Source organism: Panthera tigris, chromosome D3, assembly GCF_018350195.1.
Source record: "Panthera tigris isolate Pti1 chromosome D3, P.tigris_Pti1_mat1.1, whole genome shotgun sequence".
NCBI classification, from domain to species: domain Eukaryota; kingdom Metazoa; phylum Chordata; class Mammalia; order Carnivora; family Felidae; genus Panthera; species Panthera tigris.
In genome coordinates this window covers 33,058,338-33,082,218 of record NC_056671.1, presented here as the reverse complement: position 1 = coordinate 33,082,218, position 23,881 = coordinate 33,058,338, and the positions used below count along the sequence as shown (strand labels likewise).

Sequence of the window (23,881 nt, the reverse complement as noted above, 5' to 3'; positions counted from 1 at the left end):
GCAAAGTACTGAGTGGATCATGGAAATCGAGAGAAAGAAAGAATATGGCCTGGATCCTCAGAGGTCTGACCACTCTGGGGGAGCCAGACTCAGCTACTTCATAGTATCTATCAGCTGCTAAAATGTCTTCCACATCCGTCAACCGTGCCTTCCAAGCCTGGCCTGTAACTCACCTAGGAAAAATGGCCCATCTGCCCTCAAGTATCCCTAGACTGTTACACATATGCATTCGAGAAACAGATTTCTTTCCCAAATTGCAGTTACAGTTCAATGGCTTGTGACTTCCAGAAGTGTTCTTGACTACAGTTCTTGAAATGGTCCTTGACTTTCTCAGGCCCTAAACATGTTGTCCAGGACTTCCTGGGATTGGTTTATGTTGAAGGCAAATGAAAAGTGGATATTTAGGGATAGTTAAGTGGGCAGTTAGTCAAAGTAAAAAGGACCCATTCATTTGCCGATTTATGTTTTCATTTCTTTGGCAAATATTTATTAAAATCCTACTATAAACCACAATGAGATACTACGTCACACACCAGGAAGGCTAGAATAAAAAAAAAGCAGACAATGATAAGTATTAACAAGGAAATAGAGAAACAGAAGCCCCATACACCCCTGAAGGAGGGGGAGCATATAAAATGCTGCAGCCATTTTGGAAAACGGTCTCTCAGTTCCTCAATAGGTTAAACATAGAATTACCATAAGACCTAGCAATTCCACTCCTAGGTATTATACCCAAGAGAACCAAAAACCTATGTCCACACAAAAACTTGCACCTGAATGTCATGGCAGTGTTATTCTTAATAGCCCCCAAGCGGGCAACACCTAACTGCCCATCAACTGAGAAATAAAATGTTGTCTATCCATCCACACAGTGGACTATTATTCAGTAATAAAGAGAAATGAGGTACCAATACAGGCTACAACATGAATACGCCTTGAAAACATCATGCGAAATAAAAGAAGCCACTTATAGAAGAATGCTTATTATTAATTCCATTTATATAAGATGCCCGGATTAGGAAGTGTATGGAGACAGGAAGTAACGAACTATAGAAATGATCCCTGAAAGTATAGTCTTTGGATACAGGAAGTAAATTGATGGTTGGCTAGGGCTGAGGTGGGGAGGGACGGGGTGACTGCCATGGGTCTTCTTTTGGGGCGATGAAAATATCCCACAATGGATCGCGGTGATGGTTGCACAACTCCGTGAATTTACTAAAAACCACTCAGTTGCACATTCTAAATGGGTGAATTGTATGGCATGTAAATTACATTTCAATAAAGCTAGTACAAGAAAAGAAACTGCTCTGTGCCAGGTCCCATATTCTCTGAAGAACGGAGCTTCCCTAAAGCGTCAGCTATTTTTGTCCTAGTCCTCCACAAAATATTAATGTGCAAGCATGGACACTTAGAACAATTCTTCCTTCAGCTCTAGGAGCTGAATGGGATGTTAAAGGGCTCTGTTCTCCAGGATGCAATGTACATTTTCCCATCTGTGGAATTCTTCATAACAAGGAACACTGCAGAGTCCAGGAGTATTATGGAAGAAACATGTCTGCCTTCCTCTTACAATTGTGCTGATGTCACCATCAGGACAGGAAATCGAGGACTAAGGAGTGGTCCTATCGAGGACCGGTCTCCAGGGAGACCAATTGCCAAAGCTGATTTCCAGCCCGGATGGAAGTGGTTTGGACTGTCCAGACATCTCCCCCTGGGCCTGTGCACACTGCCGAATGGACTCCTGGCCCTCGACACGCTTGCTCGTGTCTTCAGCAAAGGGGATTTAAAAGCCAGTGACTTTCAGGTGAAAGCAAGTGGGTGCCCGACTCTGTGTCAGATAGAAAGGCTTATTTATCGTGTTCCCACTGAGAAGCGGGCAAACTGTTGTATATGCTGAAATGCATGTATGCTTGGGATGGTGGCTTAATTCTCGTTTTGCTCATTCTCTGCTTTCAGATACTTTTCACCATTACTTTTTGGCTACTGCTGAGGCAGCACCTCACGGAGCAAAAAGCTCTTCAAGAAAAGGAAGCTCTTTTATCTGAGGTCAAAATCAGAAGTCAGGAAAATGAAGGAAAAGGTAAATTAGCGTGACTAGAGATTTTCGTGCTCCGCTGAATTACAGAGAAAAGAGCACCCAAAACGCATCAGAAAGCCTCTGTGCTTCAGACCAGATAAAAGCCAAACATTAACCTGGAGCAGTAGACAACACTCTGAGCCCACAAGGAGCTTTAGAAAATGTGCTGTCGTTCGATCCTCACAAAATGGATTCCCACGTAAGGGAAGAAGAAAAAGGTTCAGAGAAGTTAAATGGTTATCCATGGTCACACTTTTCGAGCCGTGAAGCAATCAGAACTAGAAATTGATATACTAGTTTGGGTTTGTGTTGTTATGTACAGGGGACCCCTTACTCACAGAGACCATGTTCCAAGACCCCAGTGGATGCCTGACACTGTGGATAGTACTGAACCCTAAATATGCCATTTCCTACGCACACATACCTATGATAAAGTTTAATGTATAAATTAAGCACAGTAAGACATGGACGACTAATAAGATAGGACAATTATTGTAAGAAAGGGTAATAAAAGTTATGTGAATGTGGTTTCTCTCTCAAAACATCTTATGCTGTGGGGCGCCTGGGTGGCTCGGTCGGTTAAGCGTCCGACTTCGGCTCAGGTCATGATCTCACGGTCCGTGAGTTTGAGCCCCGCGTCGGGCTCTGTGCTGACAGCTCAGAGCCTGGAGCCTGTTTCAGATTCTGTGCCTCCCTCTCTCTCTCTGACCCTCCCCTGTTCATGCTCTGTCTCTCTCCGTCTCAAAAATGAAAAAACGCTAAAAAAAAAAAAAAAAATTAAAAAAAAAAACATCTTATGCTGTACTCACCCTTTTGGTGATGTCGTGAGATGATACAATACTAATGTGATGAGACAGAGGTGAATGACGTAGGCATGTGACATGGCATTAGGCCAGTATTGTCCTGCTGATGACACTTCAGGAAGTGCATCATCTGCTTCTGGGCTGTGGTTGACCTCAGGTAACTGAAATGGTGGAAAGTGAAACCCTGGAACAGAGTTGGGGAGGGGGGACCACTGTAGTCACTTTTCTAGATCTTGCAGTTCTTCTTTTTTTTAATTTATTGTTTTTAATTATTTTTGAGAAAAGGAGAGCCCAAGTGGGGGAGGGGCAGAGAGAGAGGGAGACAGAGAATCCGAAGCAGTCTTGACATTGTCAGCACAAAGCCCAGCCCAGGGCTCCAACTCACGAATTGGAGTGAGATCATGACCTAAGCCGAAGTCAGATGCTCAACCGACTGAACCACTCAGGTGCCCCTAGATTCTGCCGTTCTTAAATCTGTCCTTGGATGTCAGAAATCAAATTAGGTGTTATAAACAGATTAGCATAAAGTATTACCAGGTTTATTTCTTTGAAATTATATTTCACAAAGGCTATGAAAATTGATTATGGTTAGTCATAAATGCTGCCTTGTTTACTAGAACAGTCTGAAATCATTCAAATCATAGAATAACACATAAAACCATGTGCTTCTAAGTCCCACATATGACACCCAGTCAGAGTGTGGCTCCGGGCAGGGAACCAGCTAAATGTAACAGCAAAATCTTCTGTTTTAAAGATGATGAGCAAGATCTACAAATGGAAGGAGAGGCTGAGGAGAAGGAGGGAGAGGAAGCAAAGGAAGAAAAGCAAGAGAGAAGGAAGGAAGAAGAAGAAGAAATGGAAGAAGATGACAACCAGGACATCATGAAAGTGCTGGGCAATTTGGTGGTGGCCATGTTCATCAAGTATTGGATCTACGTGTGTGGAGGAATGTTCTTCTTCGTCAGCTTCGAGGGTAAAATTGTGATGTACAAAATCATCTACATGGTGCTGTTTCTGTTCTGTGTGGCCTTGTATCAGGTAGGTAAATGATTGTCTTCTATTTTTCCGATCCTTGTGGCAGCCCCAGAAATATATGTGAGCTTCCTTTGACAAGATTCTAAATTAATATAATGCCGTGAACCCATTATATAAAGTGATCAATGTGATTCAAACATTACATATTAAGAAGGCCTAAAATGGGAAATGACTATCTTCAGCTTGTTCATTGTTTTAAAATTTGGGGTTCCTAAAAAGTAAAAAAAATATTCATGAGTTTTTCAAAAATTCTTGATAAAAAAAAAAAGGCTGTATAATTAAATTAATTTTTGAATGATAGTTTAAGAACAGTGGCTAGAAAATCTAAAATACTGGTTGATTCTCAGTTCACTTATTCTTCAGAGTTTAGAATCAGAAAACTGTATGTAAACATATATGCATATTGTATCAACTATTTTAATATTTTATTAATTAGAATATATAAAAGATTCTACTAAAATAATTAGCCTCTCCACAAATTCAGTCTTAACTTCTAGAGAAATTTTAACTCAGTGATAAAAACAGGTGCCATAGGACCATCTGGGTGGCTGAGTCAGTTGAGTGTCTGTCTCTTGGTTTCAGCTCAGGCCGTGATTCCAGGGGCGTGAGATCGAGCCCCGCATCAAGCATGGAGCCTGCTTGAGATTCTCTCTCTCTTCCTCTCTCCCACACTCACACTGTGTCTCTCTCTCCCTCTCTCGAAAAGAAAAAAAAAGAAAAACACGTGCAACAGTACACTAATCTTGCAGGCAGCCAAGCAAATAAAGCAACTGAAATAAGCAAGAAGAATTCACTGATAGAGATTAAAACCGCTCAACCGAAATTGATAAAAATTTTGAAATACCTTTGAAATTCAGGGTAGGTAGGCACCTAGGTGGCTCAGTTGGTTGAGCATCTGACTCTTGATCTCAGTTCAGATCTTGATCTCAGAGTGGTGAGTTCAAGCCCCACATTGGGTTCCACAGTGAGTATGAAGCCTACTTAAAAAAAAAAGTCAGGGTAGATGTTCTCAGATGAAAATACACAGGCTTTTGTTAAAGAGGTGGTAAACCTCTCTTTACTGGCTTCACATTTTTCTCATATAGTACCACTTAGAATTTCAAAATTGGCACAATTTTCTCTCAGTGATAACTACCATGATGGCAACATCTTCCATACTAATGCTTGAATGCCTTTTATAAACTAGGTACCATGCCAAGAGCCTTATAAATACTCTGATTTCTCCCTCTTAACAGCACTCCAGATAGGCACTTAGGGAGTAAGAAACTGAAGCTCAGTGTGGTCTGGCGACTCCCCCAAGGACCTAGGTAGCAAGTCCTGTAGTCCTGAGATTCTAATCCAGATCCAACCAGCTCTATGAGGAACAGAGGTTCAAAAATAAAAAAAAAAATGAATTAGATTTGATTTTTTAGTATTTGTAAATATCACCACCTGTCATACTGGAATAAATGAGATGGGTTTTTTTTTGTAAGTTGCTGCTTTTTTTTAATAACGAATTCTTTTTTTCTTCTTTGTTTTTCAACATCTGATTCACAGGTGCACTACGAATGGTGGAGGCGAATCCTAAAATATTTTTGGATGTCTGTGGTTATTTACACTATGCTGGTGCTTATCTTTATATACACATATCAGTTTGAAAACTTCCCAGGCCTGTGGCAAAATATGACAGGATTGAAAAAAGAAAAGTAAGCAGTTTGGTGTAAAATGAGCTGTGGAAACCACAGACAGGATGAAGACTTGCATGCATGTGGTTCAAACATTTTTGTGGAAGGTTTTAATAAAACATGGTGTCGTCAGGGTCTGTAAGTTCCTAGAGAGCAGGTCATTTTATGGTCTCCCTGCCAAGCCCTGAGCCTGACACCCATAGTACATACTCAATGAATATTGACTGAAAAGTGAATTTTCAGCCCCATTTTAATGCCATAACTTTTTCTAATGGCCATTTCATCTGAAACACCTGCTTAGTACTTAACTAGGCATGCCTTCTGCTTTCCAAAGGGAAGTTCAGTTCTGCGGCTCAGTTGGTTCACAGGCTCATAATATAAAGCATCAGCCTCTTCTCATTTAAGTAGCAGGTGCTAAGATTCTAAGGAGCACTCGATGCCGTAGAAAAAAATTTCAGGGGCGCCTGGGTGGCTCAGTCAGTTAGGTGTCCAACTCTTGATTTCAGCTCAGGTCACGATCTCACAGGTTTGTGGGTTCGAGTCCCTGGTCGGGCTCTGTGCTGATAGTGTGGAGCCTACTTGGGATTCTCTCTCTCTCTCTCTCTCTCTCTCTCTCTCTCTCCCTCCCTCTCCCCCGGCCCCTCCCCTGCTCAGACTCTCTAAAATTAAATGAATAGGCTTAAAATTAAATGAATAGACTTAAAAGAAATTTCTGTAAGTGCTAATGGAGTGATGATGATGAAATCATTTTTCATGTATGTGTGATATATCTGTACATGTACCCTGTCTTTTTCTAATTTGCTGCTATAAACTTCTGAAATTAGTTACCAGAATTGGGCAGAGGGCTGAATGCATATACTGAGGTGGCTAAGCGAAAAGCTGAAAGGGAACGGATCGCCATGTAGCTAGGCTAACACATCTTGAACATTTATTCAACAAATATTTATCAAATGCCTCCCATGTGCCAGACACTGACTCTGCCTCGGGACACACACAGGAAGCGAGACAGATGGAGTCTAAGCACTACGGAGTTTATATTCTAGTAGAGGAGACCAAAAAAAGCCCTACTTAATGTGCAAATAAATTAATTTCTAACTGTGGCAAGTGTGTGAAGGAAAACCAACGACAGATTGAGGTAGTAAACCGTGGGGGATATGAACTATAAATGGAGTGATCAGGGCAGGCTTCCCTGAGAAGGTGACATTTAAACTCCACCTAAAGGGCTTGTCTTAAGAAAACTGCGTGAGTTGGGAGCCGAGTTGCGGAAAAGCTTCCCAGGCAAAGACAGCAGCAAATGTGAAGATCCTGAGGCAAGACTGAATTCGGCACAAATGAAGGACCAGAGGAAGGCTCGCCTGCCAGGAGCAAGGGGGAGACTGGAAGCAGAGGTGGAGAATAGAGCCAGGCACCCAGGATGTGCATGGCCTGTAGGTAGTGGTGTTGGCATTTTATTCTTGGGGAAATTTTTAAGTCTTTAAGTAACCCTTGACTGGCTGAAAAAAAAACAATGCTGTCAGAAGGCAAGCGTAGAAACCACAAGGCAGGTGAGTCGGCAACAGCAGTGTTCTTGTGAGAAATGATGGTGGTTTCATCTAGAAGAAGTAGTTCAGAATTTGGCACAAGGTAGACAGTTATTACCAGGAAGACTCGAGTGGGGGACCGGGGTGGAGAGCAGCGTGGCCAAGCAAAACTGGGAAATCAAGAATACCGTTTGGAAAACACTAAATATGAAATAACTGTGGGGGGAAAAAAAATCCTTCTGGTAGACATGTGGGCACAAGAATCCACAGGAGAAGCCGGAACTCTGAATGTGCATTTGAATCATTGGTGTTAAGATGGTGTGTAAATCCCCAGGACTTGTACATTACCTAAGGGAAACATAAGCGGGAGAAGAGACTCAGCACCGAGGCCTGGGGCTATTTCACATCTGGAGGTCCAATAAAGGAGGAGACAGCGACAGAAGAGGAAAACCAGGACAGTGTGGCAGCACCAAGGCCAGGACAGTTTCAAGAAGGATTGGAAGCTGAATTAAACAAAGAGAAGCAGCCACTCTGGATTGGCGATACTGAGGTTGTTACCGCCCGATGTAAGAGCGGGTCCGTTGGATTGGTGGAAGCAGAAACCAAAGTGGAACGCATGGAAGAGAGAGGGGAATTCAAGGAATGGTATAACTGAGACAGTGAAGACTGATGTAATTTATGATGGGGGGGAAAAAAGTGCCCTCATTGCCTAAGAAAAGTTCTTGCTTTTCGTGTCGTTTTGTTTTACAGGCTCGAGGATCTCGGCTTAAAACAGTTCACCGTAGCAGAACTATTCACTCGCATCTTCATCCCAACCTCCTTTCTGTTGGTGTGCATTTTACACCTCCACTATTTCCATGATCGGTTCCTGGAGCTCACGGACCTAAAGTCCATTCCCAGCAAGGAAGACAGCGCCATCTACAGGTGAGCGCGAGCAGGAAGCACGAGCCTCTTGCTCTGGTCAGGGCGGTTTTGATTCCCCACCTCAGCTTGGGGTGGTGGGGGGGGGGGGGGGCCTGCAGGAGGCCAAGAACTAATGTAGAGTTTCAGCCTTGAACTTGCCATGAGTACCAATCTGGAGGGGGAGGGGGGTGGAATGTGGAGTATTTGATGACACTTTCTGTAACAATTGGTGGTGACTCGTGACTGGTTAATGCGAAGTGATCTTCACCATCATGTGAGTGGGTTCAAAATAGCTGCGCAGATGCAAACACTTCAGAGGTGGCGGTGGATATTTCGTGTCTGGGCTGGTGATGTGTTTTGAGAACATTTACGAAATCTGGCTGATTCAGAGCGTGGGCTGACAACCAGTAAGGAAGTGAGAGCATACCAAAAGGTGAGGCGCAGGATTTTCCCTTCCGCTTTGGAAATAAAGAACCTCAGCTAAGAAGGATAGGATCTCCAATCTAGTGATGAGAATAACAAGTAAGGGAATAAAGTGAAGACAGTAATTGCTGTGATCATCTCTCTGTTGTCTTCTCATCGATAAATATCAAGTGTTTACAAGCAACAGATGAGATATCTCTCTCCCTGCCCATGTGTGTTGAAACCGTGATGGATTTATCGCAAATCTCTCAGTCTGGTCCCTCACAGGGAAATTTCAAGCATTCTTCTAGTGAACGTTCACACTGATTTTCCTCTTTTGTTTCAGATTTAGCCTTACCATTCAGTTCCTGGAAAAACACTTGTTAAGCAACCAAGGGGGCAAAGGGCTGTATGAAAGGAGTGTAGACGCCAGCTGACAATCCCATTTAGCCTTTTTGGCTTCCCTCTGAACTCTTCTTTAAGGGAAAAAATGAGTACGTCAAAAGAAGTTAGAGTAGTATTTCATCACGCACAGCTGATGAAATACCAAGCGTTCCGTTTTCTGCTATAGTAAGGGCTGGAGTTGCAGATAACTCCAAAACTCTTTTATTTGGTGATGAAAACCATTTTATAATCTTTATCTATGTATTTAGCACATTTATTTTCCGTATCGCGTTTTGCTGAATCTGAGTTCACGTGTCGTTCTCATTCTGAGTGCGCTCCAGATGAGCAACCAGTGGAATGCAGAGATAGCAAGCAGCTGTTATTTCCTACCCTGTCTTGCCACCATCACTAAGAACTCAGCTAAACCCTGTCTCCTCCCAACGCCCGGCCAGGAAGAGGGTACGAATGGGGTCAGTGGCTGCCTTCAGTGATAATCAAACGTTAGGAAAAATAAGGTAGTTATTAGAAGTTTGGGAGCCCCCTAGGAGAGATTGTTTATAGGCAAATTTGTTAGCAGAAGAAGTCACTCTAAGGTTAAAAAGCTTGCAAACATAGTGCTGGTCTAGGAAAGTAAGATTTACCAACAATTAGAAAAAGTATTTTTTGATGACCTTTTTGACTTTGCTTGGCACACGTGGGGCTAAAATTAGTATTTGGTACTTGACTCTGGCAAGGTAATCTGCTTTATTTAATTATAAACCCTAAACCCTCACCATCTGTTCGAAAAATCATAGTCAGTAATCGAGAAAAGCCTTTTAGTCGGCATGTTTGTATGTTTGTAAAAGAAATGTAATTATTGGTGAAAGCTAATGATACCTTTCAATTTTTTTTTTCTTCAAAATGCCTTTCTTCCCTCAAATATTTATTTTCTGTTCAAAGTTTCTCCAGGATATAGGAGCTTTTTTTTTATGTTTATTTTATTTTTGAGAGAGAGAGAGAGACACAGCTGGGGGGTGGGGGGGTGCAGAGAGAGAGAGGGAAACACAGAATCTGAAGCAGGCTCCAGGCTCTGAGCTGTCAACACAGAGCCCGACGTGGGGCTTGAACTCATGAACCATGAGATCATGACCTGAGCCGAAGTCAGACGCTTAACCAACTGAGCCACCCAGGCGCCCCGCCATTGTTCTTATTGTTATCATAAGCCTTTGAGTCTAATGTCACAGAATCAAACAAAGATATAGGTTACAATTTTCCAGGAAGATAGAGACTTTCAGGGCCACAGTTTTGCAGAAGACAATGCAGCTCAGCAAAAATTGTACCAGCCAAAGAATCACCTAGGATACATGAAAACTGAATTTGTTCCTCAGAGTTTCCTGGAAGCATATAGAGCATTATTTAATTATGTAGATTCTGGGGAAAGACTACAGTTTCACATGAAGATGTTTTCTCCCCGTTGCCACGGCTGCTCCATTCACTGCCCTCACCCTCCATGTCATGGCAAGAGAGGAAAGAAGATCTAAATGATCTGTAGCCATTTGGGTTCATTGCTTGCCATCCTCATGGCCATGGCTTAGCCCTAAAAATGCCCTGAACAGTTAATTTTCCAAGAAAACATAAACAGTGATGAGAGTATATAAGGCCAGCTATCTAAAGAGGTTAGGAACATGGGATTTCACTTTTAGTTCCTCAAAAAAAAGAGTTGTCTAGGACCTTAAAGAGCTCAAAGTTTGGTTCAAACTCAAGTTCAGTGCTTTGGGATTTCCTGCAAGAGTTTAATATAAAGGTCCCCAAATTTTAACTTTGAACCTAGGATACATATCCCATCTTTTTAGGCAACTTGTTTCCATTCTGGTATTTTCTTTACTAATAGTTTTCACCTCAGAGTATTTTTTTGTCTCTGGAGCCCTAATAAATGACCATATTAGGATAAAACTGACGAAGAAAAAAATATTTACAGTGTTAAGATGGACAGTCACGCTTTGCCTTCTCTGCGCCCACCATGGCCCACGAATTGGGAATAATCAATCCATTATATTCCTTACATTGATTCTACTGCTGTTGTTTCTGTAAATATCCAACTGTTCTTTTCCTATTTGGTTCACTACTTGTGCGAGCTGTGTTTTTGTGCATAAATAGGTCATACAGGCAAATGTCACGTGTGACTGAAGCAGAATCTATTGTGGTTAGCCTTACGGAATTATCAAGTTAGTATTACGAAAAAGTTTTGTGATATACATAATAATAGAAAAAACTATATTTATTTCTAAGCAGGTGTTCTCAGGAATATTATTCCACTTACCTATTGATAAAATATATAATATTAGAGCATAATCACAACATAATTATTATAATATATATACTTAATACTAAGGTACTAGATATCCATTAGGTATTTAATATCCATCCCTGCAATTCCTCCATGCTCCATTTTAGAAAGTATTCTAGGGGCCCCTGGGTGGCTCAGTCGGTTAAGCGTCCGACCTCAGCTCAGGTCATGATCTCGAGGTCCGTGAGTTAGAGCCCCGCGTCGGGCTCTGTGCTGACAGCTCAGAGCCTGGAGCCTGTTTTAGATTCTGTGTCTCCCTCTCTCTCTGACCCTCCCCTGTTCATGCTCTGTCTCTCTCTGTCTCAAAAATAAATAAATGTTTTTTTTTAAAAAAAAGAAAGTATTCTAATGCATATGGAAACAAAATGGCTTTTTTCTACCTTCAGTCTTAGAAAACATAGAAAACAATATTACTTAGTTAGGATCACTTAGTTACTTAGTAGGATTTCATTTCTTTTTAATCTGGGGGAAGGAGCAAGAATTAATCTATTAGATTGTATTTTCTTTGATAAATTTGCTCCGAGAATTGAAAGGTTACAGATTTTTAGCGAAGTGTGTGAGATGGGGAGGAATGAGAAGAACGGACCGGACCTTGCCACCTTCCAGCATTTTTCCTGAATACATCTAATTTCACGTTGCTCCTGAATCTTTCTGCCCTGACTTGTCTTCGTGCATGAAAGTGTCCGTGATGACGTAAAGCTTGCAAGACGGTCTACTTCTTTCCTCTCTAACGGTCTGCTCTTTCTCTCTCCTACCTGTCTCCCCGTCGCCACCGCATGCTACCTCGTGCTCCATCTTTCACCTCGTAGCCATGCCAAAGTCAATGGGCGCGTATATCTAATAATAAATAGGTGGGTACTTCCATGTTTTCTCTCTTGTTTTTTTTTTTTTTTAACGGTCGCTTAGTGTGTTAAACACTTTACTATGTTGTAAACGGAAAATGATGTCGTCAGATAGTGCACAGTGGTCTTCAGGTATGCTCATGGATGTATTTTGCCAACACAACCATTTGGTGACTATTCTGAATGGTGCTACAAGTGGATTCGGAGGTTGCCAAGGGTCTTCAGCTGGTGCTCGGCCTTGGGTCTTGGTTCAAACGTACGCCCCATCGCTTTCATTCTTTGGCAAATTAGTTCAAGGCTCGCGTGAGAGCTTATCTCGCTCCTCCACGAACGTGCCCACCAATGCCAACTTCCCCCGCTAAAAGTAATCCGCCCTCCCTCTGAATATCCATAGCACTTTATGGTTGCTGCCTCCTGATACTTGCCTTCCAGCCCCCCCACCTGCCTGCCTGTCTTATCTCCCCTGCCAGAGGCATCAGCCCCTCGGGCCTAGAGTCTCTGTATAATTCACCACTGTGTCAACGTATCATCTGCCTCAGGGCCTTGCCCGTTAGTTGACCTTCCATCTGTACATATGTCGTGAATGAAGTGAAAATAGTCACAACAACATATGGTTATAAGAAAATTAAGACCTCAATAGATCAGCATACTGAAGAAAGATAGTTGCCATCACTAGAGTTCACAACGGATGCAGAGCTGGGCACTGAGGCGTGGCCCTTGCCTTATAGCCCTATAACTCAGCTGGGGAGATAAAACATGCAAATGACCACACACATAATAAACAATAAGCTTTGATAAGTGTTGTTTGCAGAATTATCCTCAACTTCCCTAAGAACACAGAGAAAAAGATCCTTAGGGAGTGAATTTACTACAGCTGTCCTTACTTTATTAAATAGGTGAATTAAAATATCCCCTCCTATAACTTTATGTCATTAGTAATAAAGCCAGTCATTTAGGTCACAGAAACGTGTGTTTTGCAACAAACCCAACCAACAAAATAACTCTTTTTCGAAAGATCTGTTGGTTTTATAAGTAAGATCTGTTGGTTTTCTACTTCACTCACTATTCTCTTAAATAAAATCCTAAAGCTGACAACCGAGTAGCAAGCCCTGGGAGGCAAAACTTCTAGGAGGAAGTGTGAAAAATTAATGCATCGCTCTGCAAATCACTGAAGAAGGAGGGGTGAGGAGTGACTGGTTCCTTTGGGGGGCGGTTTTGTTGACAGCCTGAGGGAGAAAAATCAACCTCAGGTTTTTAGCTAAAAACTCTAGCTGGAGATCTTGAGCAACTATTGAAATTTCATCTCTAAAACATAAGGAACTTTTCTCTCAACCTCTCTCTCTCTCTCTCTCTCTCTCTCTCTCTCCCCCCCATCCCATCCCTCCCCCTCTATCCCTTCCCTTTCGGCCTCCCTCCTCTCCACTCCTGGCCCTGCCCTCCATCCCTCTCCCTTTCTCCTTCTTACCCTGTCCCTCTATATCTTTTTCTCTGTTTTTCACTGTGTCTTCCCATAAAGTATTTACCATCTGCTATGTGAGGGGATGGCTTGGATACCTAAGGAGGCAGGAGTTGGTTTGATGGGTTCCAATAGCCCAGGCTAACAGAAGTTATGGTTCTGATTGTCTCAGACTTCTCTCTTGAGAGAAAGCCCATGCCTGTTAAGTCACAAGGCCAGGGGATATATTCAGGAATTCTCAGAATTCAAAGTCCTCTGAAAGAATTAAAAACTCAAAGAATTCCACTGTTAGCACTGTCTTCTTTCCAGTGGAATCTTTCATTTTTGTGTGAATGTTAACATATTAAGAAAGGCCAGATTTATGCCCCAGGGAAGACATTCCCCAATAAACTCTTCCCTCACTATGCTTCCGAAAGGCTGTGTGTAAAGCCTAATTTTGAATAGGGCCTAGTCTTGTTGAAAGTAAGAAATAAGTCGATTCTTTTATTAAGTAAGTGAGCTTTCTTTCTCCCATAATTTCTTCCTTAATGCTCAGTGTTATTTCACAGGGAGAATAATGTGTTTGTAAACGTGAGTTCTGGGTGGAAGAAAAGACATACCTACATTCAACTTCTGGGTTGATCAACATTTAGACATGACCTAAAAAGGTGTAGGCAAGAGTGTTGGGGACAGTGGGTGACTGATAAAATTTTGATGATATGAATCATTGTGGGGAAGTTCCCACTGAATTCATAAATAGAATAAATTGGAATGTTTTAACAGGAGTAATGGTCATTTCTGTCACATATGCAGATATTAGAGTCATCATACCCAATCCTGTCTAGTAGATTTTTTTTTAATGTTTATTTATTTTTGAGACAGAGAGAGACAGAGTGTGAGCAGGGGACGGGCAGAGAGAGAGGGAGACACAGAATCCTAAGTAGGCTCCAGGCTCTGAGCTGTCAGCACAGAGCCTGATGCGGGGCTTGAACTCAGTAGCCTCGAGATCATGACCTGAGCCAAAGTCGGATGCTTAACCGACTGAGCCACCCAGGTGCCCCATGTCTAGTAGATTTTTTGAAGGAATTACTACCACACACATTCAATATGTGATATTAAACTTACAAATAAATTGCTCATCTGTGTCTATAGTCTTCTAAAAGTACACATTCTAGAAAACAAGCAGTATAGATATTCTTTAAATATTACTTATAAACACTAGAAATTTGCAAGATATCTCTTTTTTCTAATAGTCTAATGAATGGGGTGAGTGCAGTTTACATTACCACATATTCCGAATTAGAATAGTTATAAATAAATGGAATTTAGACTAAAGAGATTTTACCGTGGTAGGCTCCATTTTCTTTAATATGTGGCTTAATATATTGAGTCACAGTCAGTTCCTAGTATAGAATTAAGCCTCTTCAGCTGTCCGTGTATCATAATTTGTTTCTTCTGTTTCAAATAAGAATGCCATCCAGTACATAGAATCCATTCACCAGACATTCAGTCAATCACATTTTGCAAGCGAGCCCAGTAGACTTAAGACTGGGTTTCTGCCCTTTAAAGGAAGAATCCCCAGAGCCATAATTAGAATAAAAGTATGTAGATACAATTGCAGAGATGCACATATTATGGACCGTATAAAGAGCTGTGGGTGCACGAAAGAAAGAGTGAGTAAAGACGCAAAGAGAAGAACATCACCTGCTTTATTAGAATGCAGAAAGAGATATGGCCAGTCAGTGAGAGGATTACAGCTCAGAGCCTGCCTGGATAATCATAAAAGCAAGGTACGGAAGTTATAGGTGTAGATAAAGACAATGCAAAGAAGAGAAAATGAACTCCTTGGTGGGGAGAGGCCAGGCATGCAAAAAGGTGGGATTTGAGGAAGTGCGAGAGGGGGTTCTCTGAGAATCCAGTTCATCACCCTATTTATAAGTCTCCTTCAAGTGATGATTAGATAATTTGCCCATGAGGATCAATACAGAAATACCAGTATTGGAAGTTTCTTTGCCAGAAGTTTCAGGGAGCGTGGTTACTAATGTAATTTTTGGAAAACTAGGATCCCTTTTTAAAATTTACTGTGGGGGCGGGGGGTGGAAATATCTAGATTGAGGTACACAGGCTTTCCTGGAGAATCAGTCAAGCTGTTCAGGATGGCAGACCGGGGGCTAGTTCTGCCCATGAACTCCACATTGTGCAGATGGCCCTACCTCCACAGGAGCCCCGCCTCAGCACATGTGGTGGGAGAGGATGGCAGACAGCAGAGGGTGCAGAAGATTGAGAGGGGTGGAGACAGACTCCCAAGGAAGAAACGTTTGCTCTTTTTCTTCCAAGTGGCCATTTTAATACACAAGTTATGTTCAAGAATGTGCTGATGACAGAGTTATGGTCCAAGTTGAGCACCTGCCCCAGTGTCTGGTGTCCCTTACAAAGGCATGTTTCTAATTCCTCTTCATGATGGAGATTATCAAAGCAGTGTATGGAAATCTATCGTTAGCAGGTGGTTCCTTACTTTAAAAATACTCCCTGTGTGCTAAACGCTGTTAAGAGCTTAACAGAAATCGCATGGCATCCTGTGAAGTAGGTGCTGTTACTCCATTTTATAGATCAGCAAACTGAGATTTAGGAGACAGGGTGGGGAGTTTTGCCAAGTCACCTGGCTAGTAAGTTCTCTAGTTGAGGCCTGAATCCAAGTCTTTCTGATTCTAATGAACATGCTTTAACATTCTTCTGTATTGCCTTCAAAAAAACTGCTATGAAAAAATGGAAGAGAAAATGAAAGGCTTTACACAGCTGTCCTTTGGGCACTTGTTGGGCTGAGCACTGAGTGTTGAATGGTAACCAATTTGACAATAAATTATATTTAAAAAAAAACAAAAAATAATAATAAATGAAAAAATAAAAAATAAAAAAATGCAAAAAAAGTCATAAACTCCAATCAGGCATTAAAAACATTTTTGCCTGTACACATTTTATGCACGTAGATTTTCTCATGCAATTTTTCAGTTAACAGACTCCTAGACTCTAGTCAATGACAGCCTGATAGAAGTCTCCCCTTTTTCCTTTGCCATTTACCAGCTCCTGAGGTTAGTCTGCTCCTGCAGGCAGCCGGGTGCCTTGTTTCCTCATAAGGATTATGTCAGACAGAAATGTGCAGATATTTGGTTTAGACACTCATGTCTGATTCTCTTCTCTCCCCAGCATTATCTAGTCCCAGATCTCTTGTAAACTGTTACGGGTTTCGAGAAGTCAATCTTTGGGACATACTCACACCAGGCTTACTCTAGTGTTTTTCTTTGATTCCTTCCTTAGCTAATCTCCCCTCAATCTGCCCCGCCTTTCGTACCACAACACTTTGGGGGCCTTGTTGCTCAGGACGTTTTGTTATGTAGGCAGAAGCAACAGCCTCAGGTCTGGAAGTTTCATTCCATAAACTAGCTCTAATTCTTGACAAGTTGTATTTCATGTCAGTATCAAGTCATGGCAGTGTTGATGTAGATGTTAGAAATGCACTCTGACACGGTCATACTTCCACCAAATGTCATCATGAGAAGTATCTTCTCACTTATAAGATGCATCACCTGGCAATGCTGACGAGAACACATAAATATCGACGGTTGTGTGACACCCGGTTGCTTTTACGTTGGATACCATTTCATACGCAGAGTCCTGACAAAGCAGAAATAGCACGTGTGCCCCATGAGATCTGACATGCAGTGCTGGTGTACAAAATATGGTACCGGAGTTTCAAGAGTGGAAGACGTTCTCAGAGACAGGAGGGTGAATTGCCTAGCTTTGGAAAATAAGAAAGTAGTAAGTCAGTGTAAGCCCTTCCACCAATGTTGAACCATCCCCGGGATGTTGTGTATTCATTCGATTAACAGTGTTTCTATAGTTTACCTGCTTGACACCCTGTTAAGAGGAATTACTTTTGAACGGTAACCGCTCTGAAAATCTAAGGGCAATGCAGATTCGTCACCAGTTACCCAACATCGCAAGTGTGTTTCACATATAAAACCAATGAGTTGCAAGTAAGCTTAGATTTTTTCTCTAGCCAAACTTTCTCACTTTATAGAACATAAAGTGAATTCCAGAAAGGTTAAATAATATACTCCCGAGTCCACAGTTATACAAATAAAATAACATTATTAATTGTCTATCCCGTTACACCCAAGCTGAAAGGTATACATGAATTTTTACAAATGGGGAAGACTTTCGGCATTTCCAGTAGACCTTTTCCTAATATCTAATTTATTGCCCACAAATATTCCTTCAAACTGGCGATGAGCCCAAAGATAACAATCTTTAACGATTTAGGAGGAAGATCGTACTCATTATTGTCCAGTATGAAATAAGTTGTAATGCTCTGGCTGCTGTCCGGGCCCAGTGAAACTGCCTCCCGGTGCCTCACTTGGGCTGTCACACACCGTGTCTTTATGACTGCGTGTCCTGCAGCTGATACCCGTGCCCACGGACTGGGATGTGATGCAGACTTCCTGCTCCTGAAAGCATTTCGCTTCCACTACATGTGCTTTAGATGATGGCAGAATGAGATGAGTCTATGCAAAGGTTGACTACGATTACGTATCATTTAAGAATGGTTTTTTAAAAGCCTATTAAAAGCGTGAAGTGACTGGATTCTTGCGGGATGGTTTGCTACGTTACCAAAAAAAAGCATGACATGATTTGCCTCTGTAGTCTATACTTTCTCCCCTTTATAACCTGCAGTCCTGTCCACTCTCAACTCAAGTTGCCAAGCCTAGGGTTCATAGCACAAGCACGCTATTGACGCCATCCTGGAATGCACTTGGCATTAGGACTTACTGCAACCGGCATACAGGAATGCAATAGTGGATGATATGTAGCATGATGTGTGATCTCTGACATTCCTTATAATTCTTCTGTTCTCATCTCCTTTTTTTTCCTTTCTATTTCAATTACTTTGAGCAGCATCAAGAAAAAATTACCAATCCACCAAAATGAGTAAGTCCCCCGTGAAGCCATGAAATGCTTGCTCTACATGATGCCATTTCATGCTTCTACATCCTAAACTCTGACCATTTTCTCCTCCGGGAAAAATGTCAAGTTTAGGTGTCGATAGCTCTCATTACTGACTAATCACTAGAACCTGAATTGGAAAAGCTAACAAGACCTAGCTGAGTTTACAGTTTGTTTTTAGAAAGAGCTTAAAAAAAAAAAAAAAGCGACCAGACGCTAACCACCCCACATTGCAAGGCCTGTGTACGTGCACTGATTTTCATTTTTGTTTATCCTCCTTTTACTTGCCCCTCACTCAAATCTCCCCTGGCGTTCTTTCCTCTCCTGACTCGGCTGCTCTCTGCCAACAGACTGGCCCACCCTGAAGGAAGCCTTCCAGACCTTGCCATGATGAATCTGACCGCCAGCCTGGAGAAGCCGAACTTGAAGAAGCTGGCTGAGTCCGGGGAGGACAAACCAGAGGGATGCCCTGAAAAGGCTGAGCTTGGGAAAGACAGCGAAGAAGAGGAGGAAGGGGAGGACGAGGAGGAGGAAGAGACATCAGGTAACCCGCCCACTACCAGTAGCTGCTCAGAAAATCCTGGCTGACTGACTCAGTGAATGAAACTGACATGTGCCCGATGGATATATATTTGAAACAGTCTGAAATAAAAATTGGGGTGGGGTCTTTTTTGCAATTGTTACAACATTCCAGTTCTAGTTGCTCCCATCATTTCTGTGTGGTTCTGATTTAGAAGAAGAGAGCAGATGACTAGTTATCAACTACTGATCTGCCAGAGGTGATCCTGGCCAGAACCAGAGGGGTGTGGCTCTAACCTCTATTCAGTAGAAAACCTGGGCAGGACATTTCCTACCGGCAGCAGAGGCAGGCAGCTGTGTAGAATTTCAGAAAGTTCTAGACAGGGCCTTTTCAAATGCATTCTCAAAAAAGCCAGGCTGGGACTTCTCCAGGGAACTGGTCATTGAGAACATATTTGTAATTCAGCCCTAATGTTTCAGGACCTGGGAACCAGTGGAGCACATAAGCAACAGGATGATTATCATTTGAAGCCAACTCCTAGAGGTGTTTTTCTTGTTGTTGTTATTTTAGGTTTTCTCCCTCCTTCTTCTTTAGGCTCTTTTTTCCTGTTTCTCTTCGTAGACTTGAAATAATGTTTAATAGGGCATGACGGAGATCTGGACCGCCGTGGTGATCAGGACGCCTTATCTGACAGCGAACAGAGAACACGAGGCGCTTTACTCTGTTTAGCAGCTCCCAGACACTATGGGAGGAAAGATTGCATAGCCTTTGGGGTGGTGGCCTGGGGCATGACAGTGATGTGCTGCACTTGACTTTGCTGGTGTTCTGTGCTTTACGGGCTTAGAAAATGAAAAAGCACAAGGCAGAAGATCCCTCCCAAAGGCACACTCCCCAAAACCTGGTCCCTTTACTCCCTCATCTCAGAAGACCCCGAGAGATGCCCAGAACTGCCCTTTCCATATCTAAGCACTGGCTGTTCCTCAGGGTGAAGGAGCACCGAGCTCGGTGGGACCAAGGACCCAGGACTAAGATTTGCTGTCCTACTTCATGAAGGTTTTGAGCGTTACTAATAGGATCTCACTAAAGATTGGATTTCATTTTTCTGGCATCCCCCCACACACCTGCCGTCCACACCTCTAAAGTATGCTCAGTTATGACTGAAATCTTTGTATCGACTCTTATCTGAGTCACTTTGTAAATAGCCATTTTTCACGACGACGACTGAAACTTCACTTAAACTTTTCGGACCAAGTACAAGAACTGTTACAACCACCCCAGACACATGAAGAAGCTACTTAGACACGCTCAGGTCTTTATCTGCCTGGGCTCGTGAGCTTTTGTCTACACGTGTGGTGACGTGCTGATACGACAAAATGCTTCTGTCCTGACCTCCATTTAGATGAACCAAGACAGCCCTTCTAGACAAAAACATGACCCCAGTCTGCAAAATATTACTACCTGGCACAAGGTGGAAAGAGGGAAATGACTAATTTGCTTAAAAATTTTGATTAGAATTCATCTGACCACATTTCATGAACTGGGACCAGGTCATTCGGACCCTTGGTGTTCATTCCCAATTTTGAGGAGGCTCGCTCCCCCAGAGCCACTGGTGAGCTTCAGCCAGGCCCTCTTTAAGCCCCGGGTTGGGGGGGAGGTGGGGGTGGACAAGACTGGAACTTATGGAAGCCTGGTTTTGGCAAGGAAGATGTCATTTAGAGGGAGCTTGGTTACTGAATATTCCCAAGAAACTAGGGAATTATATCTCTCAGCCTTAGAAGTAAATAAGGTCAAAATTCCTCTCCACACTAACTTAATTAACAGGTGGATAAAAATCCTCGTCCCTCCGAGTCTCAGCGTATGGTGTCTACATCATCATGATGTGGGATTCTTAGACCGCCCTTCCTCCAGATTTTGATATTCTTAGAATTCATCCACTACTGTTATTTTGCAGTTTCTCGTTCCAGTCTGCATAAGATATGCTTTAAATAATAATGAAAACAAAAAAGCCACCCACATTTTTTTATGCTCTTGGGTGAATTTAACTATTTTGCAGATTTAAGAAACAAATGGCATCTGGTGATTGACCGCCTCACTGTGCTCTTCTTAAAATTCCTGGAGTATTTTCACAAACTGCAGGTGTTCATGTGGTGGATTTTGGAGTTGCACATCATCAAAATTGTTTCATCGTACATCATCTGGGTCTCTGTGAAAGAGGCAAGTGAATGTTTGTTGTATCTTCAGGCCAAGCAGAACCCCAGTGGGTCAACATTTCCCGTTTCCAACTGTCCACCATTTTGTTTTAAGCGTAATTCCCACTACCTTAGAACACCAAGGCTCTAAGAGGGCGCATACCCTTTGACATGGAAAAATCAAAGGGCAGTTGCCCTGAGAGGTGGGAAAGATAGCAGGGCAGAAAGAGGCTCCTGGCTGAATTCCTGATTAGCTTGTTCATGTCAGAAAGGTTACTTATTTTCATGTAGTCTTTGGTGGAAGTGTGTGAGAGCAGGCTACTGTTCTGCAGAACCTGCGGAAATCTGGCTCCATAAACTGTGTGTGAGGAAAGCAAGAAGATTCCAGTTTACCAAGGAGCAAATTCAGCTTCCCAACTTTTTTTAAAAAATGTTTTTCATGTTTATTCCTTGAGAGAGAAAGAGAGCATGAGCAGGGGAGGGGCAGGGAGAGGGAGACACAGAATCCGAAGCAGGCTCCCAGGCTCTGAGCTGTCAGTACAGAGCCCGACACAGGGCTCACGCTAATGAACCGTGAGATCATGACCTGAGCCGAAGTCGGACGCTTAACCGACTGAGCCGCCCAGGAACCCCTCAGCTTCCCAAATTTAATAAAAAGCGTGGTAGAGTTCACCTTATTGATTATTGGGTGTTTTGTGACAAGACACAGTGTTTCAACATTGCACTGCAGTTCTGTTTTCTCATTTGGAAAGGGGAGAGGCATCATTCCGCCAACAAATCTATGATGCATACGGTGGAGAGGTTAGCTCTCTTTCAGTTTGTTCAGCAGATAATTTCTGCATGTTTCTGATCTGCCTGGACTAGTTTTGAGTGACAATTCGAAAGAGTCTTTGCCCTATGAAAATTAAGTCAGGGAACTACTGCCTCTAATTTTTTTAAAAGTTAAATAGTAACATCATACTACCTGAAATATTCACGAGAAGGTCACTAGGGATGCACCTTATTTGAGCTCCCCAGTCTAAACTAGACCTTTCTCCATTTTATACAAACCATCTGGAATGGATCTGTGATCACTGCCAGATGGGAACAAAAACATAAACTGCTCTCCCTGTGAGAGATGTATAGAAGAGAGTGACATATACTCCACTGTTAACTAACAGTCTCCACGTTAATTAGAACTAAAATCTAGCCTAATATGCGTGTTCACTGAGGAAAAAGAAGTTTCAGCATTTTAACTGCAGAAGTAAGTCTGCCAAGTCAGACAGAATTTGAGGGTCAGAGTATTAAAACAGCAATGAAGGGAAGCCTGGGTGGTTCGCGAGCATCTGACTCTTGATTGTAGCTCAGGTCATGATCTCACAGTTTGGGAGTTCGAGCCCCGCATCGGGCTCTGTGCTGACAGCACAGAGCCTGCTTGGGATCCTGTCTCCCTCTCTGTCTCCCCCTGCCCCCCTCGCCGTCTAGTTCTCTCTCCAAATAAGTAAAAATAAACTTAAAAAAATAGAGAGCAATGAAGAAGAGCAAGAGAAGGCATTTGCCTAAAATCCACAAAGGCTGTTTCTGAATTAACCAAATCTGATGCACAGATGTCTTCTGATGGCATGAGAAGTTGTTGCACAGAAGACAATATTATGATGGGCCTGGGCGTTAAATGAAAGAAATTAGGGCACAGAAAATCCACTCTCTGAAATCCATCCTCCAGAGTTCAGACAGAGAAATAAAAGAGTTAAATGATACCACGTTCTTACAAATCCCAAATGTGTTTGTTAAAACCATCTTAATGAATCCCAAGAATTCCCTGTTAATAGACTATCAAGTAGATAAAGCAACATGATCTGTTCACCCTGTTACACCATTAGGAAAATGGCCTTTGATAGCACATGACCATTTCCTTCTCTAGGATCCATACATTGTGCACACTTCCAGGATTGTCCTTCCTAATTCCACCTCTTTCACCTGTAAGTTTAAAACACATCGGGGCACCTGGGTGGTTCAGTCAGTTAAGTGTCCGACTTCGGCTCGGGTCATGATCCTGCAGTCCATGAGTTGGAGGCTGACGTCGGGCTCTGTGCTATCAGCTCAGAGCCTGGAGCCTGCTTCGGATCCTGTGCCTCCCTCTCTCTCTTCCCCTCCCCCACTCACACTCTGTGTCTCTGTCTCTCTATCTCAAAGGTAAATAAACATTTTAAAAAAATAAAATAAAAAATAAAACACATCAGAGGCTCCTGGATCAGAGAAATTCTGCCCCCACTCCTATTAGCATCTGCCAGAGACCCCTTGTTGTGAGATGGTTAGCCCCCAAGTATATCAGCCCAGCTTCACCTGCTGTCATCCCACCCGCATGGGGGGTTTCCGGCCCCAAAGGGTGAGTTCCTGCGTGACCCTTGGATGTCACGAGGTCTACCCTGTCTGCACGCTGACTTTGGTCTCTTGGCTCCCTTCACTGCTGATGAGTATTGAGGTCGCTGGAATATCAAGGATCAGAACATGTGGGGTGGAATCATAAAACACACTTTGTTTTGGACCTCTGCTGTCCCTTTAAAATGTATTGTACAGAGAAAGTTTTCTCCATGCCCCTGAATGCTAAATGCTATCTGATCATTCCTAGGGAACACAAAGTACTATAGTTACCTCAGGTAGCAAACAGAATCTCACTTCATTAATTAGACTTGTCCAGCCACAGAAAAGAAGCAAACTCTCATCTCTCTCTTTTTTTTTTTTTTGCATGAAGACGGAGTGTTCCTATTTTTTATTTTTTTAAAGCTTCTGTTTCAATTCCA

At 42.5% G+C, this 23,881-nt stretch overlaps 1 protein-coding gene and 1 pseudogene across 8 annotated transcripts in view; one reads left to right on the top strand and one right to left on the bottom strand.

The window, feature by feature from the left end:
• Window positions 1–23,881, top strand: part of LOC102966393 (piezo-type mechanosensitive ion channel component 2) — a 468,901-nt gene that overhangs the window by 348,085 nt on the left and 96,935 nt on the right. For 6 of the 8 annotated variants that reach the window (XM_042961474.1, XM_042961475.1, XM_042961472.1 and 3 more), the window contains exons 14-20: window positions 1,957–2,080; window positions 3,635–3,918; window positions 5,452–5,600; window positions 7,850–8,023; window positions 11,924–11,965; window positions 18,743–18,936; window positions 20,966–21,126. In XM_042961474.1, coding sequence (XP_042817408.1) covers window positions 1,957–2,080; window positions 3,635–3,918; window positions 5,452–5,600; window positions 7,850–8,023; window positions 11,924–11,965; window positions 18,743–18,936; window positions 20,966–21,126 — 1,128 coding nt within the window. The remainder of the gene's footprint in view (window positions 1–1,956; window positions 2,081–3,634; window positions 3,919–5,451; window positions 5,601–7,849; window positions 8,024–11,923; window positions 11,966–18,742; window positions 18,937–20,965; window positions 21,127–23,881) is intronic. The other 2 variants (XM_042961476.1, XM_042961473.1) reach the window with 1 other exon arrangement.
• On the bottom strand, window positions 993–1,078 carry LOC122232872 (annotated as a pseudogene).